Source organism: Taudactylus pleione, unplaced genomic scaffold, assembly GCF_031769625.1.
Source record: "Taudactylus pleione unplaced genomic scaffold, aTauple2 ptg001085l, whole genome shotgun sequence".
Classification (NCBI taxonomy): domain Eukaryota; kingdom Metazoa; phylum Chordata; class Amphibia; order Anura; family Myobatrachidae; genus Taudactylus; species Taudactylus pleione.
Window position 1 is genome coordinate 142,855 of NW_028285486.1, and position 17,506 is coordinate 160,360.

At 49.5% G+C, this 17,506-nt stretch overlaps 2 protein-coding genes across 6 annotated transcripts in view; one reads left to right on the top strand and one right to left on the bottom strand.

Annotated features, from left to right (window-relative positions):
* The first annotated feature begins 219 nt into the window (after nucleotides 1-219).
* Nucleotides 220-17,506, top strand: part of LOC148453816 (dystrobrevin beta-like) — a 77,423-nt gene continuing 60,136 nt past the window's right edge. For all 3 annotated transcript variants that reach the window (XM_088461644.1, XM_088461645.1, XM_088461646.1), the window contains exon 1: nucleotides 220-303. In XM_088461644.1, the coding sequence (XP_088317770.1) occupies nucleotides 277-303 (27 nt within the window). In that variant the 5' untranslated portion in view covers nucleotides 220-276. The remainder of the gene's footprint in view (nucleotides 304-17,506) is intronic.
* Nucleotides 1,749-17,506, bottom strand: part of LOC148453817 (dystrobrevin beta-like) — a 32,493-nt gene continuing 16,735 nt past the window's right edge. The window contains exons 3-8 of one of the 3 annotated variants that reach the window (XR_015874866.1): nucleotides 10,583-10,739; nucleotides 10,199-10,288; nucleotides 7,421-7,475; nucleotides 3,072-3,125; nucleotides 2,198-2,233; nucleotides 1,749-2,111 (exon numbers count right to left, since the gene is read on the bottom strand). Coding sequence is in view for 2 of the 3 variants with exons in the window: in XM_088461651.1 (XP_088317777.1) it covers nucleotides 2,229-2,233; nucleotides 3,072-3,125; nucleotides 10,199-10,288; nucleotides 10,583-10,739 (306 nt within the window). In the remaining variant the exon portion in view is untranslated. The remainder of the gene's footprint in view (nucleotides 2,112-2,197; nucleotides 2,234-3,071; nucleotides 3,126-7,420; nucleotides 7,476-10,198; nucleotides 10,289-10,582; nucleotides 10,740-17,506) is intronic. The other 2 variants (XM_088461652.1, XM_088461651.1) reach the window with 2 other exon arrangements.

Sequence of the window (17,506 nt, forward strand, 5' to 3'; positions counted from 1 at the left end):
GACGGTAGAATCTTTCTGAATGAAATCCGGTCTTGGATTGGAACTACCTAGTGAAACGCCATCAGGAGGCAGGAGCCGCAGACCACTTGTTAAAGGCTTGTCATATGTGTATTATACTTTAAATATATTTACACATTTTTAAACTTTCAGTATAGAGAATTTGTTTCCAAACATGCTTCATCATTTGTTCCCCCTTGTTTTCTTCTTTACAGATATAGCATTGAGGAAAGGTCCTAAATGGGAGTTACAATTACAGTGTGAATAGAACACTATGATATGGACCTACTGCTGCAAATACTACAGGTGATCACCTTGTGCAATTAGCTATATTATATGAATATATATGGTATATTATTGCATATGTTTGCCCATAACCTAAGATATCCTATGGGTAGTATACGAAATGCGTCACAGTGTCTTTAGGTAACGCTTTAGTTACATAGCCTGTTGGGAGGAGGTCAGATATTTTGGCATGGGCACTGCAGGCAGGGGCGTAACTCCCATATGCACAGATAGAGCCTGGCCCTATGTGTGTATGGGAATTTCTGGCCACTAATTTAGTACATTGGGCTGTGGGGCCCAATAATGTAAACCTCTGTCCCTGCCCCCGGGGAACCTGTAAGCCTCACAAGCGCTCTATAAAGCAGGGTAAAGGTCATTATATGGTGAGTGCTGGGCATCGGTCTTATCATGACAGCCAGACTATATCATTACTATACACATCACACAGTCACTTGGGACCATGTCAGATTCCTGGACTGTAACTCTGATGGGATGTAGACTCTTGTCTCAAACACTTCTGTTGTTTGTGATTTGTACAACTCATTATTCCAAGGGGGAATCCAATTAATTGCAGGGTTTACCCTGTGGCTAATTAGCCGCACCTTGCAGGGAAATGCTATTCAATTTTGCACACATCGAACCTGAGGATCGGAGAGGGGGAACTGTGTAGGAAGGGGGCGTTCTCCCGTAGCAAACGTTCAGTAAAAGCGCGCCGCCAAAATGCCGCCCATGCAAACCACAATGTAGGAGCCTGTACGCCATTAAAAGGCGTATCTACCGCACCTGCCGTGACACAAGGAGAGCAGGAGCATAAGCCGCTCTGCATGTGGGTGGTATACGCTGGGGTTTCCGGGCAGGAGCATAAGCCGCTCTGCATGTGGGTGGTATACGCTGGCGTTTCCGGGCAGGAGCATAAGCCGCTCTGCATGTGGGTGGTATACGCTGGCGTTTCCCTGCACTTTTTTTATTTGGGGTAATTTATGCTCAGTTTCTTCCCAGCTCTGCATCAGCCTCGCAGAGCTCATAGACCAGACAATTCCGTCTTATAGAGACAGACGGGTATCTGCTACGTGTCACATGACTGACGCTGCCTGATGACATCATACATGTCACATGACTGATACTCCCAGAAGACATCATTCTACTTGACTGTTACTGTCTGAAGGCATCTTGAAACATGAATACTACTGCCTAATGACATCATACAGGGATACAGAAACCATGTAGACAGTGACAATGTCGACACCAGAAGATCGATAGTCATGATGTCAACGTCATTAAACATGACTGCTACTGCCTGATGTCATCATATAACGTCACATGACAGCTACTACCTGCAGACCTTGTGAAACATGGCTACTACCGCCTGATGACATCATGAACACATGTGACATAAGACTGCCATTGTCTGGTGAGAAGACGGAAACATGTTATATGCCTTCCAGGGTGCACACACACATGTGTCCCGTCACGGTCATGGACCGGCGTAAGACGCAGCACACAGAGACTTGACAGACAGACACATTTATTATTTTGTAAACTTCGGACCATGAAATGTACCGCCTTCCTGCGTCGCTCAGTACATACAGCGCATGTCCGTGTCAGTGCGATCACAGTGTCCCAGGCCTCTGTACCCATGACAAGCACACTCACACTCACTCCTTCCAGCTTCTGCAAGACATGATGGCACATGGCCCAGTAACACGCATGTTGTATGTTACATGGAGAACCGAGCATGCACTAACAAGGTCCCCCTCGCTGCTCGTCTCTCTGCTGGCTGTGGCTGGTCAGATGCTGCGTTTGGATGGATATAGGAGGAATCGCTGTGCCTGTGGGGAAGAGCAGGGTGTTACACTCACGTTTGGGGCAGCGTCACGGACAGGACATGTGGGCGGCCCACGGAACAGACACTTACTTGGATCACCTTGTTCTTCCGTGCAGGACATTTATCCTGGAAGGCAGAGGATGATATAAGGTCAAACACCCCTCACTAATGACACAGGAAGAATATTGCCGGCAACTAATGAGCGATCCTGGAAGCGAGGAGTACTGCGCCATTTGGCGTTATCGCATGTATTGCAGTGGGCATGCCCAGGGAAGAGGCATATGCGTTTGCACCCATTTGGATGGGTGGAGTACACTGCGGGTGCGGTCACAGAACGGGGACCACGTGCGCAGTGGGAAACAATAGCATAGACACATTATGTGAGTGTGGTCAGGTACAAATGATGATGATGACGGGTGCCAGCACTAATGTACCACTTGTGATTGGCTATTTGCTGACATGGATTGGGGCTCGGGCACACACTGAGCTTTTTTGCTGTATTATTAGGGTTTTTGTGTTAGGAGTTCAATTCGCGGTGTTTGTTGTACATAAAACAAAATGGTTTACAACATGGGCACGGGTGTGCAGGAGACGTGTGCCCGGCGTACACGAGACCCAGATCCGCAGGAGCTCTGCACGTGGGACGCAATGCGCTGCCTTCCTCTGCCTTTATTCTTACAGTGGTTTGTGCCCAGTGTACGTGCGGGTTATAGCATGGCCTTTTATTATAGATTTGCTACAGCACAAAGATACTGGGAATTACATACAGAACTGGGAATCTGTCATATACTGAGAACTAAACTCTGTATAAAATAACTAAAAAGTGAGAAACCCCATTTATCTGTGCTGCTTTCCTACCGAGGGAATGGACGGACCATGAAGTATGTGAGTCTGACCACCCGGACGCAGGAACCAATGCCATCATTTTCCAAAGGTCCTTCAGGGCCGTAAGTATGTAACTCACCTCTGTCCTTCCCGTTCTGTATCTTCTCCTCTTCCTCATCTGCACCATCGTCTGCTGTGAAAGAGAGAGAGAGATCAACACCTCATTCATCCACCCACCCACCCCATTCCAAGGGCACCATCATCTACTGTGAGAGAGAGAGAGATCAGCACCTCATTCATCCACCCCCCACCCCATTCCAAGGGAACCATCATCTACTGTGAGAGAGAGATCAGCACCTCATTCATCCACCCCCCCACCCCATTCCAAGGGCACCATCATCTACTGTGAGAGAGATCAGCACCTCATTCATCCACCCCTCCATTCCAAGGGCACCATCATCTACTGTGAGAGAGAGAGATCAGCACCTCATTCATCCACCCCCCCACCCCATTCCAAGGGCACCATCATCTACTGTGAGAGAGAGAGAGATTATCACCTTATTCATCCTCCCCCCCCACCCCATTCCAAGGGCACCATCATCTACTGTGAGAGAGAGAGATCAGCACCTCATTCATCCCCCCCACCCCATTCCAAGGGCACCATCATCTACTGTGAGAGAGAGAGAGAGAGATCAGCACCTCATTCATCCACCCCCCCACCCCATTCCAAGGGCACCATCATCTACTGTGAGAGAGATCAGCACCTCATTCATCCACCCCCCCCCCATTCCAAGGGTACCATCATCTACTGTGAGAGAGAGAGAGAGATAGATCAGCACCTCATTCATCCACCCCCCCCCTCATTCCAAGGGCACCATCATCTACTGTGAGAGAGAGAGAGATCAGCACCTCATTCATCCACCCCCCCCCCCATTCCAAGGGCACCATCATCTACTGGGAGAGAGAGAGATCAACACCTCATTCATCCACCCCCCACCCCATTCCAAGGGCACCATCATCTACTGTGAGAGAGAGAGAGCAGCACCTCATTCATCCACCCCACCACCCCATTCCAGGGGCACCATCATCTACTGTGAGAGAGAGAGAGATCAGCACCTCATTCATCCACCCCCCACCCCATTCCAAGGGAACCATCATCTACTGTGAGAGAGAGAGAGAGATAGATCAGCACCTCATTCATCCACCCCCCCCCTCATTCCAAGGGCACCATCATCTACTGTGAGAGAGAGAGAGATCAGCACCTCATTCATCCACCCCCCCCCCATTCCAAGGGCACCATCATCTACTGGGAGAGAGAGAGATCAACACTTCATTCATCCCCCCCCACCCCATTCCAAGGGCACCATCATCTACTGTGAGAGAGAGAGATCAGCACCTCATTCATCCACCCCCCCCACCCCATTCCAAGGGCATCATCATCTACTGTGAGAGAGATCAGCACCTCATTCATCCACCCCCCCACCCCATTCCAAGGGCACCATCCTCTACTGTGAGAGAGAGAGAGATCAGCACCTTATTCATCCTCCCCCCCACCCCATTCCAAGGGCACCATCATCTACTGTGAGAGAGAGAGATCAGCACCTCATTCATCCCCCCCCACCCATGCCAAGGGCACCATCATCTACTGTGAGAGAGAGAGAGAGAGATCAGCACCTCATTCATCCACCCCCCCTCCCACCCCATTCCAAGGGCACCATCATCTACTGTGAGAGAGATCAGCACCTCATTCATCCACCCCCCACCCCATTCCAAGGGCACCATCATCTACTGTGAGAGAGAGAGATTAGCGCCTCATTCATCCACCCCCCACCCCATTCCAAGGGCACCATCATCTACTGTGAGAGAGAGAGAGAGGGATCAGCACCTCATTCATCCACCCCCCCACCCCATTCCAAGGGCAACATCATCTACTGTGAGAGAGAGAGAGAGAGATCAGCACCTCATTCATCCACCCCCCACCCCATTCCAAGGGCACCATCATCTACTGTGAGAGAGAGAGAGATCAGCACCTCATTCATCCACCCCCCACCCCATTCCAAGGGCACCATCATCTACTGTGAGAGAGAGAGATTAGCGCCTCATTCATCCACCCCCCACCCCATTCCAAGGGCACCATCATCTACTGTGAGAGAGAGAGAGAGAGAGAGAGAGGGATCAGCACCTCATTCATCCACCCCCCCACCCCATTCCAAGGGCACAATCATCTACTGCGAGAGAGAGAGAGAGGGATCAGCACCTCATTCATCCACCCCCCCCCCCATTCCAAGGGCACCATCATCTACTGTGAGACAGAGAGAGATCAGCACCTCATTCATCCACCCCCCCCTCATTCCAAGGGCACCATCATCTACTGTGAGAGAGAGATCAGCACCTCATTCATCCTCCCCCCCACCCCATTCCAAGGGCACCATCATCTACTGTGAGAGAGAGAGATCAGCACCTCATTCATCCCCCCCCCACCCCATTCCAAGGGCACCATCATCTACTGTGAGAGAGAGAGAGAGATCAGCACCTCATTCATCCACCCCCCCCCCCACACCCCATTCCAAGGGCACCATCATCTTCTGTGAGAGAGAGAGAGATCATCCTCATTCATCCACCCCCCACCCCATTCCAAGGGCACCATCATCTACTGTGAGAGAGAGAGAGAGATCAGCACCTCATTCATCCACCCCCACCCCCCACAACATTCCAAGGGCACCATCATCTACTGTGAGAGAGAGAGAGATCAGCACCTCATTCATCCACCCCCCCACCCCATTCCAAGGGCAACATCATCTACTGTGAGAGAGAGAGAGAGATCAGCACCTCATTCATCCACCGCCCACCCCATTCCAAGGGCACCATCATCTACTGTGAGAGAGAGAGAGATCAGCACCTCATTCATCCACCCCCCACCCCATTCCAAGGGCACCATCATCTACTGTGAGAGAGAGAGAGAGAGAGAGGGATCAGCACCTCATTCATCCACCCCCCCACCCCATTCCAAGGGCACCATCATCTACTGTGAGAGAGAGAGAGAGAGGGATCAGCACCTCATTCATCCACCCCCCCCCATTCCAAGGGCACCATCATCTACTGGGAGAGAGAGAGATCAGCACCTCATTCATCCACCCCCCACCCCATTCCAAGGGCACCATCATCTACTGTGAGAGAGAGAGAGCAGCACCTCATTCATCCACCCCCCCACCCCATTCCAAGGGCACCATCATCTGCTGTGAGAGAGAGAGATCAGCACCTCATTTATCCACCCCACCACCCCATTCCAATGGCACCATCATCTACTGTGAGAGAGAGAGATCAGTACCTCATTCATCCACCCCCCACCGCATTCCAAGGGCACCATCATCTACTGTGAGAGAGAGAGAGATCAGCACCTCATTCATCCACCCCCCCACCCCATTCCAAAGGCACCATCATCTACTGTGAGAGAGAGAGAGATCAGCACCTCATTCATCCACCCCCCCACCCCATTCCAAGGGCACCATCATCTACTGTGAGAGAGAGAGAGAGATCAGCACCTCATTCAACCACCCCCCACCCCATTCCAAGGGCACCATCATCTGCTGTGAGAGGAAGAAGATAGCATTCATCTACCGAGCAGCACCTTGTTGGATAACACCCCCCCCCCATATAATATTGGTCAGCTGTGAGACATATGATTGAATTCATTCCGTCACCCATTGATCAGCATCTCATTAACTAACAACCTCCACACACTTCATGGTCAACTGTGATGGAGCGGGATAGGGTTCTTTCCTTAACACACTAATCAGTACCTTGTTCATTTATTCAACCTCCTGTCTTCCCGTCTCAATCACGAGCTCTGAGAGAGGGGGAAAAGGGTCCCATCCGTCACATAAAAATTAACGGCATTCATACACACCCCCTCCCCATCCCCTTTACTCCATCATCATCTGCGAGAGAGCTAGTTCAGTTCATTCATTCACCCATAATCTCCACTCTTTTTCTCCCCTGTCAATTGGAGAGAGTGGGATAGAATTCATTCCTTCACACACAGTATATATTCTCTTGTTTATTCATCCACTGTGTAGCCGTGATAATGGGATATATGGTTAATTCCTTCACATCCTCAGCACTTCATTCAGTCCCCTTGACTTCATTATCAACTACGAGAGATAGTAGACCTCATTCCTTCACCCACGGATCAGCACATTATTCATTCACACACGCATGTGCACACACGCACGCCCGCGCACGGCTCCATTGTGAGTCATGACAGAGAGATAATAGAGTTAATTCATATGCACACTTCTCAGCACCTCACTCACCCCCCTCCCATGGCTCAATCATCAACTGGGTACTGCATCACAATGAAGATGAAAATCCTGGCAATTGTAAGTATTGCAAAGCAGACCCTAACCCCTCCCCCTTCCTAACCCTAATCATCCCATCCAGCACCCTAACCTTCCCTGCACGCAGCCTAGCCCTAATCCTAATACTTACTGTTTGAAGTTGTCGGCATTTTGACTCATCGGGATCCCGCAGCCGGTGAGTCATCCTGTGCGAGAGGATTCTATTACACACTAATCAGATCATCATTCATTCACCCCCTCCCCTATCTGTCAGACTGTACACAATACACACCCCCTCCCCTGTCTGCCATACTGTACACAATACATACCCCCTCCCTTATCTGCCATACTGTACACAATACACACCCCCTCCCCTGTCTGCCATACTGTACACAATACACACCCCCTCCCCTATCTGCCATACTGTACACAATACACACCCCCTCCCCTGTCTGCCATACTGTACACAATACATAAAACCAGTGTTTTGATACTAATAACTGCCCTCTCCTGGCTGTCCTCCTACCTCTCTGACCGCTCCTTCTGTCTCCTCTCATGACTCCTCTCCCCCTCCACTTTCACTAACAGTAGGTGCTCCCCAAGGTTCTGTTCTTGGACCTCTACTATTCTCTCTCTATACGTCCCCTATAGTTGAACTCATCAGCACTTTTGGCCTCCAATATAATCTCTATGCTGATGACACTCAGATCTACCTCTCCTCCCCTGACCTCTCCCCCTCTCCTCACCCGTATCTCCAGCTGTCTCTCTGCTATCTCTTCCTGGATGTCCCAGCGCTTTCTTACACTGAACATGTCTAAGACAGAACTGATTATCTTCCCACCCTCTCGCATAATCTCACTTCCCACTATTTCTTTATCAATTGATGGCACAACTATCTCCTCCAGCCCTAAAGTGCGCTGTCTTGGGAGTTATCCTGGACTCATCCCTCACCTTCATACCTCATATCCAGAACCTCTCACAGTCCTGCCGTTTCCATCTCATAAATATTTCCAAGAACAGATCCTCTCTCACCCTCGAGGCAACTAAGACCCTCATACACTCACTGGTCATCTCCAGATTGGACTACTGTAACCTCCTCCTATCTGGCCTCCCCAACTCCCATCTCTCTCCTCTCCAGTCTGTCCTCAATGCTGCTGCTCGACTCATCTTCCTCCCCTCTTCTACAAGCCCTCCACTGGCTCCCAATTCAAGGTTCTTACACTCACTTACAAAGCCCTCACCCAATATTCTCCCGTCTACCCACATCGCTCCACAAATGCATGCCGCCTCTCCTGCCAAATGATTACTTCCTCGTACACTCCCGCCTCCCTACCTTTGGAACTATTCCCCTCTCCCTATCAGATTCTCCACTTATCTACAAATCTTTAAATGGGCTCTCAAGACCCACTACTTCATCAAAGCCTTCCAGCTCTCCTCCTAACCCAACACGCCTTCCTCGCTGTCTAACCCATCTGTGTCACCCCTGTCTGTCTGCCCCTCCTCTTTAGAATGTAAGTTCTCATGAGCAGGGCCCTCTTCCCTCATGTGCTTGGTTGCTAACGCCCTGCTGCTTATTTAAGTGTTATGATCATTAATGTAGCAATGTTTATAAACCATGTCCTTGTCCTGCATTGTTTTGTACTGTTAATAACCGTTTCTTGTGTACTCGTTTGTTTACGTACTTCGTAAAGTGCTGCGGAACCCTTGTGACCCATTCCGTTATTATTATTATTATCCTATATTTAATAGGATAATAATAACGGAATGGGTCATATGCCAACAGAAGCCCGACAGTTCAGGACCCCGATGCAGACAGGTAAGTCCCCTATACCTACCCTCTCCCCCCCTAACCCTCCCTTTGTCATGCCTAACCCTAACCTCCCCGGGGGGGGTGCCTAACCCTAACTTCCTCCCAGGGGGGTGCCTAACCTTAACCCCTTCCTCCCCGAACCCTAACACTCCCGGGGGGTGCCTAACACTACTTTCCCCCTGGGGGTGCCTAAACTAAAGCCCTGGCTGTAGTCACACAGCATTAATCCTGGAGGGCCGGTTGTGTAAAGTGCTGCAGGTATAATGTGGAACGCGTGCGGTCCAGGAGGAGCTGCAAACATTTTCCTCCTTATATAAAGCACATATTTCTTACAGAACGCTGAGACGTGGCTTATGAGGACACAGAGTGACTTGTCTAATGCACAAGAAGCAAAAATCGTAACCTTGGAAAGTCTCAGGGGGTCATTCAGACCCGGTTGCAAGCACCGATGTGCTCGCAACCGGGTCGATGGGTGGCCGCTGCGCACGCACAGCGGCCGCACTACACGTGCGCAAGCCTCGGAGCGACAGAGAAACTCTGTCGCTCCGGAGCTCGCTACAAAAGGGGCGGCTGTCGATGTTGATCGACAACTCGCCCCTTTTTGTAGGCGGGTCGAGGGGGGGGTGGTGGTTTCCAAAACGGAGGCGTTCCTTAAGGAACGCCTACTGTTTCGTGGGCGGCCGATCAGAGCAGAAAGCTCTCTGGGGCTTGCGAGTACCCAGACCCAACCTTAGGGTCTGGTCGCAAGCCCCGATGGTGATGACCATCACGACCATCACCCTGGTCGCTAGCTAAGCTGTGGGTGGTAACCCACAGCTTAGCTTGCGACCAGGAGGCCACACCAAAAAGCTAGAAGCGGCCGCCCTCATTCAGAGAGAGTGATCGCTTCTTGCGACCACCTCTGAATGAGGTCCTCAGGCTCAGTATCAGAGCTCTCAGTCACTGTGCAACAAGGAGCTCACGCACACCAACATTATGAATGCAGGACACCAGTCTGTATCAGAGGAGCCTGAGGCACAAGACAGCCAGACGTATTCTGCATGTCCCAGCACTGACGGCGTCTCACCCACTGCTGGTGTACAGGGATTAATACCTGAGGTCAGCAGGCCGGGCACCTACCTGAATGCAGCTCCTTCACCAGAGAAGACATGGTGTTAGTAATGGAATCTGCAGCCACCGGTAAATCACTACGGAGATTCCTCCTGGTACCTGAAAGCCAGTCAAAACATAAAACGTCATCCACCACCAGTAATCAGTGCCTCATGCCTCGGACACAGCACCGATCTCACGTGTAAGCACTACAACTGGTTATGAAATGTGTTATAGACACAAGAGAGCTGCCTGGAACCGTTTGTTGGTCCCGGCTGAGGCCGAGTGGTGTACGGTGTCCGTGCTGGACCCACATACAGCTAAGGAGGAGCGGGGACCACAATCATGTTCCGTTACATTGACTCTGATAGTAATGTCACCTCTACACTAGTCACGCAACCAGCAAACACTTACCGTGTGCAAATGCCTCCTGTACATCTCCTAGTCCGGCTATGGAGTCCTGAGGAACATGGGTAGGTGTGGAGCTGGCAGACGTGGAGCGGACTGGCATGGGCATGGAGCGATTGGCACCATGGCTTGGTGAGGAATGAGGAGACCCCGCTACTTGTGCCTAGAGAAAGAGAACAGACATCCAGGGTGTGATTACGATGTATACAGCGCAAGGGTTTTCCACTGTGCTTTATAACTGGGAGCAAAAGTAGTGAAGAGCCAGAGTGGGGAATAGCAGGCAGAGAGGACAGGAGGCCTCGCACACATGATTACACTCTATACATGTGTGATAATATGTAGTACTGCCAGCAGGGAGTCTTTAGTATTTTACTGTCCGTTGAATGGCAGAGGTTAACATCAGTTATTCCTAAATTGCCTGCTGCACACTGACATATCTCTGTGAAAGTACAGCCCGCATCCTAAACCAAGGCCGGCAGATTAGGATTTAAAAAAATAATTGAAAATAATAACCGGTGATAGGAGGCACAGTCAGCGTGGCCGGACATGTATTACACATCACACTGACACCTGTTGTTCCTCTGGTGCCTCCTGTCTGTGTTCAGTGTATACAGCATATAGATCCAGCAATGGTTTCATGTGCCGCTACATCAGAACCTCCCTGAGGCAGAGGCACCGGTAAACTATATCCCAAAGTGCTGTGAGGCACCAAACAAGGAGGATGGCCCCTTTATCTCTAACCCCACCCACAGCTCACAGAAATCGAGGCACACAACACCTCGGGCCTCAGTACTAAGTGACGGTGCCTCACACTGCGTACAGACACATCTACATGTTAGCCGAGGAGGGCTATAGGCCCAGAAGCAAGTAGCGGGATGGTAGTGAGCTCGGCTTATGGAGAGAATCCATATTATACAGCATTCCTGTTCCATTAGAGTGCAGGGCCTCCTTTATTACATGTATATATAAATGAATGAAGCGCTGGAAGTCAGAGTAACAAATTTAATATGGTAATAAAAAATTCACACACAATAATACAACACTCAACCAGTGTAATTAATACAAAAATACAATATTAGCTTGTAACAATTACCAATCACTGCAGTTTTAGTATTGTTAGAGTAATTGTCCATGCACAGACATACAAAGCTGTACTATGATTAGTCTTTGTATTAGAATGATAGAATTCCAATTACATCCGTAGTGACAATGGCCCTCATTCAGAGCCGGACGCTCTGAGCAGAGCGCTCGCTCTGAATGAGGGCCGTCCTCCATAAAAATGGAGCGTCCTCCTGGACGCTCGTATAGCTGTGGGTCACCACCTACAGCACATACGAGCGTGCACGATGATGGTCGCGATGGTCTTGACCATCGCGACCAGAAGCCTGTGGTCGGGGTTTTCGACCACAAGCCCTGGAGTGATTTTGGCTCTATCAGAGCCAAAATCACTCCCACTGACATCACTAGTGATGTCAGTGGGGCCGGCTTTTGACGGTAGGCGTTCCCTTGGGAACGCCTCCGTCTGGCAGGCACGCCCCCGGCACGCCCACCAAAGGGGGCATGCTGTCAATCAACATCGACAGCACGCCCCCTTTGATCAGACACAACGAGCGAAGGAAAATCCTTTGCTCGTCGCGTCTGGCACATGCGCACGACGGAGCTCCCTCCGTCGTGCGCATGCACAGTGCACACCATCGACCCACTTGCGAGCGGACAGCCGCTTGCGAGTGAGTCTGAATGAGGCCCAATGTCCCAGTCTGGCTGTATACTGATAAAAATCGGATCTGTTTAACATCAGATGAGGCTGCGACCATCTCTGCCTGTCGCCTAATATGAGGCTGCGACCATCGCTGCCTGTCGCCTGATATGAGGCTGAGACCATCGCTGCCTGGAGCCTGATACGAGGCTGCGACCATCGCTGCCTGTCGCCTGATATGAGGCTGAGACCATCGCTGCCTGTCGCCTGATATGAGGCTGCGACCATCGCTGCCTGTCGCCTGATACGAGGCTGAGACCGTCACTACCTGTTGCCTGATACGAGGCTGAGACTATCACTACCTGTTGTCTGATACGAGGCTGAGACCATAGCTGCCTGTCGCCTTATACGAGGCGGAGACCATCGCTGCCTGTCGCCTGATATCAGGTTACTGACCCATGTGTGATGAGTGTGTGGGAATGTGTGAGAATACTCCTCTCCCTGATATAAGGACAGATAGAAGGACTGGTTGGAGACACTCCTCTCCATGATATAAGGACAGATAGAAGGACTGGTTGGAGAACACTCCTCTCTCTGATATAAGGACAGATAGAAGGACTGGTTGGGGAACACTCCTCTCCATGATATAAGGACAGATAGAAGGACTGGTTGGGGAACACTCCTCTCCATGATATGACAGATAGAAGGACTGGTTGGGGAACACTCCTCTCCATGATATAAGGACAGATAGAAGGACTGGTTGGAGAATATTCCTCTACCTGGTATAAGGACAGATAGAAGGACTGGTTGGAGAACACTCCTCTCCATGATATAAGGACAAATAGAAGGACTGGTTGGAGAACACTCTCTCCCTGATATAAGAACAGATAGAAGGACTGGTTGGAGAACACTCCTCTCACTGATATAAGGACAGATAGAAGGACTGGTTCGGGAATACTCCTCTCCCTGATGGAAGGACAGATATAAGGACTGGTTGGAGAATACTCCTCTCCAGATATAAGGACAGATAGAAGGACTGGTTGGAGAACACTCCTCTTCCTGAGAGAAGGACAGAGAGAAGGACTGGTTGGAGAATACTCCTCTCACTGATATAAGGACAGATAGAAGGACTGGTTCGGGAACACTCCTCTACCTGATGGAAGGACAGATATAAGGACTGGTTGGAGAGTACTCCTCTCACTGATATAAGGACAGATAGAAGGACTGGTTGGAGAATACTCCTCTCACTGATACAAGAACTGGTTGGAGGACACTCCTCTCCCTGATATAGGGACTGGTTGGAGGACACTCCTCTCCCTGATAGAAGGGCTGGTTGGAGGACACTCCTCTCCCTGATAGAAGGGCTGGTTGGAGGACGCTCCTCTCCCTGATAGAAGGGCTGGTTGGAGGACGCTCCTTTCCCTGATGTAAGACTGGTTGGAGGACGTTACTCTCCCTAATATAAAGACTGGTTGGAGGACATTCCTCTCCCTGATATAAGGACTGGTTGGAGGACGTGCCTCTCCCTGATATAAGGACTGGTTGGAGGACGCGCCTCTCCCTGATATAAGGACTGGTTGGAGGTCACTCCTCTCCCTGATATAAGGACTGGTTGGACACACCTCTCCCTGATATAAGGACTGGTTGGAGGACACTCCTCTCCCTGATATAAGGACTGGTTGGACACTCCTCTCCCTGATATAAGCACTGGTTGGAGGACACTCATCTCCCTGATATTAGGACTGGTTGGACACACCTCTCCCTGATATAAGGGCTGGTTGGAGGACGCTCCTCTCCCTGATATAAGGACGTAGGGAAAGGAATGACCTAAGAAAGACCCGCTATGTGCTGTAAGGAGAGACTGGCTGGACAACGGTCACGATTGTGGTGATGGCACGCATGAAGAAAACAAAACGTATTTTAAGTGCATTATTTAAAAGTTAAAAATGATTGGACATGAATCATTCAGAGGAATATATAAAGCAAAAATGAACAGCATTTGTCTTATTAAAATGATTTGTCATGTTCCTGCCAGATTGCATCTCACATTACACAGCTACAGAGATTGAGTTCATTTACATCAATGTCTAACTAACATTACAATGAAATAAGTGATAGCAGTGAAAGGGCGCCACCTGGTGAGCAGAATACAGCAATACACACCACACACAGGTCTGGCATGCAGCTTCCCACCTTATTACCTTTCACTTTTTATTTATGATCAGTTTCACCCCAGAAGCCAGAGCTGCTCTTCCAATGTAAGGTGACAATGAGAGTGACATGATAAAAGGCTATGTGACGTGGTTGTGCCAGGGTAACCCCATGCACACAATCTGATCATTAGCTGCACCCTCAGTGCCTCCTGCAGAGCCAGCACTTCCCAGGAGCGTCTGGCAGGACATGAAAGAAGTTGTTCCTTGAAGTTTGAGGTGTCTGGTTTCATGGAAAGAGACAGAGTTCATTCATTAAACAGCGTCCAGGTGTGGCATCTTCTCAGGCACAGGGTAACGAGCTATGCCACCACGGGTAACTCGCGTGAAACAAAAATACCTCAAGTCTTTATTAAACTTGGATACTAGGGGGTCTATTTACTAAACAGTGCTAGGAGACAGAGTGAAAAGTGATAAGAAAGTGATAAGGTGCCAGCCAATCAGCTCCCAACTGTCATCTCACAGGCTGTGTTTGAAAAATGACAGTTGGGAGCTGATTGGCTGGTACCTTATCACTTTCTGATCACTTTTCACTCTGTCTGCTTAGTAAATAGACCCCTAGGTCTGTCTTCTAGATCAGATACTGAATGAAACCTCTCCTATAGTTCCACCTATCCGATCGTGCAGAGCAGATTCCTGGGGCCTGGTTTAGTGCAGACTGTAGAGGTGCCAGGTCTGTGTACAAGCATGCATGGGTGTAGCCGGGCCAAAAGCTGCCATGTACGGTAATATGAAGGTCAGCAAACTCAGGCAGTAAAAAACAAGGGGCCTGATTCAGATCCACTCGTAAGCGGCAGCTTGTTCGCTCCGAGCGATGTTTGCCAAACTGCACATGCGTACGGATCGTTATACGCATGCGCGACCCAGTTAGTGCGGCCGAAATTCATGTGCTCGCAAAATAGCGAATGCCTGATAATTTGAGTGACAGGTTGAGGCGTATGTGGGTGGTAACAGGGGAAGGTGCTTGAAAATGGGGAGTGGAGATCCGATCGCAGGCGTGCTTAAAGGTCAAAACGGGCGTTTTATGGGTGTGCATATTTAAAACAGCAGCGTCATTGACCACGTCACTGGGGTTTTTTATAGCCAGAACTGCTCGCAAAATTGTGGTAGCAAAAACCAACCACAAGAATAGCGAGCAGCTCCTACCCTGGTCGATGTACTCGATTAATCTAATAAATAGCGGACATGACGTATAATGCGAGCGGCCAGGGGGCGTTTTTATCAAATAAACGAGCACATGTTTTGTTCGCTCGTTCAGACATGGAGGTGGCAACAGACCGCAAGGAGCATACGGTTCATTTGAATAGCCACCCCCTTTTTCTGAACGAGCGAGCGCTAATTGCGAGCGGCTCTGAATAAGGGCCTAGGTTCTATATATTAAAATAAATCCCCAGGAAAAAAAACCGCAGAATGCTACGCATTTGTTATGTCCCCTCCAGCCCCGGTGGTATAAACGCGCAGTCACTCCATCACCTGGGTTATCTTATTGTATATAGGAGGGACCGTGCAGGCAGCCACCCTTAAATGACTCAGCATGGGAAGGAGATGACAATCAGCCCTCTCAGAGTCAGGTTAATTAATTAATACCAGGTATAATTTTATTTCATGCTGCACAGTACACCAAAGCGAGTCTGTCACCTAAACACAGAGGAGGCCGCCATGTTATAGTCTGAGCCAATATTGGTGAGAATTCTGTAGGAATTAATACCAGTGAGATATATGGGGCACCCAGTAACCTCCGTCACACCGTCCCCAGCATGGACAGGAAACGGACTGATGGTGGTGGGGGGCACAGAGGGGATGGGGGCATGTATGGAATAGGTGTAGTATGACTTACACTGAGGAAGAGGCACAATTTGTAGCCATCCAGAATAATTACAAATAAGTGATAAGTTGGAGAATAGAACAACAACACAAGATGCCCAATCCCATCACACGCCCCTCCCTAATGACTGTAGCTGTATACGGTCTATACTTCCCTTTATCAGTGTCTCTATCACACGCCCCTCCCTAATGACTGTAGCGGTATACGGTCTATACTTCCCTTTATTAGTGTCTCTATCACACGCCCCTCCCTAATGACTGTAGCTGTATACGGTCTATATTTCCCTTTATCAGTGTCTCTTATCACACGCCCCTCCCCAATGACTGTAGCTGTATATGGTCTATACTTCCCTTTATTAGTGTCTCTATCACACGCCCCTCCCTAATGACTGTACCTGTATACGGTCTCTATACTTCCCTTTATCAGTGTCTCTATCACACACCCCTCCCTAATGACTGTAGCTATATACGGTCTATACTTCCCTTTATCAGTGTCTCTATCACACGCCCCTCCCTAATGACTGTAGCTGTATACGGTCTATACTTCCCTTTATCAGTGTCTCTATCACACGCCCCTCCCTAATGACTGTAGCTGTATACGGTCTATACTTCCCTTTATCAGTGTCTCTATCACACGCCCCTCCCTAATGACTGTAGCTGTATATGGTCTCTATACTTCCCTTTATTAGTGTCTCTATCACACACCCCTCCCTAATGACTGTAGCTGTATACGGTCTCTATACTTCCCTTTATTAGTGTCTCTATCACACACCCCTCCCTAATGACTGTAGCTGTATACGGTCTATACTTCCCTTTATCAGTGTCTCTATCACACACCCCTCCCTAATGACTGTACCTGTATATGGTCTCTATACTTCCCTTTATCAGTGTCTCTATCATACGCCCCTCCCTAATGACTGTAGCTATATATGGTCTATACTTCCCTTTATCAGTGTCTCTATCACACGCCCCTCCCTAATGACTGTAGCTGTATACGGTCTCTATACTTCCCTTTATCAGTGTCTCTATCACACGCCCCTCCCTAATGACTGTAGCTGTATACGGTCTACACTTCCCTTTATCAGTGTCTCTATCACACGCCCCTCCCTAATGACTGTAGCTGTATACGGTCTATACTTCCCTTTATCAGTGTCTCTATCACACACCCCTCCCTAATGAATGTAGCTGTATACGGTCTAT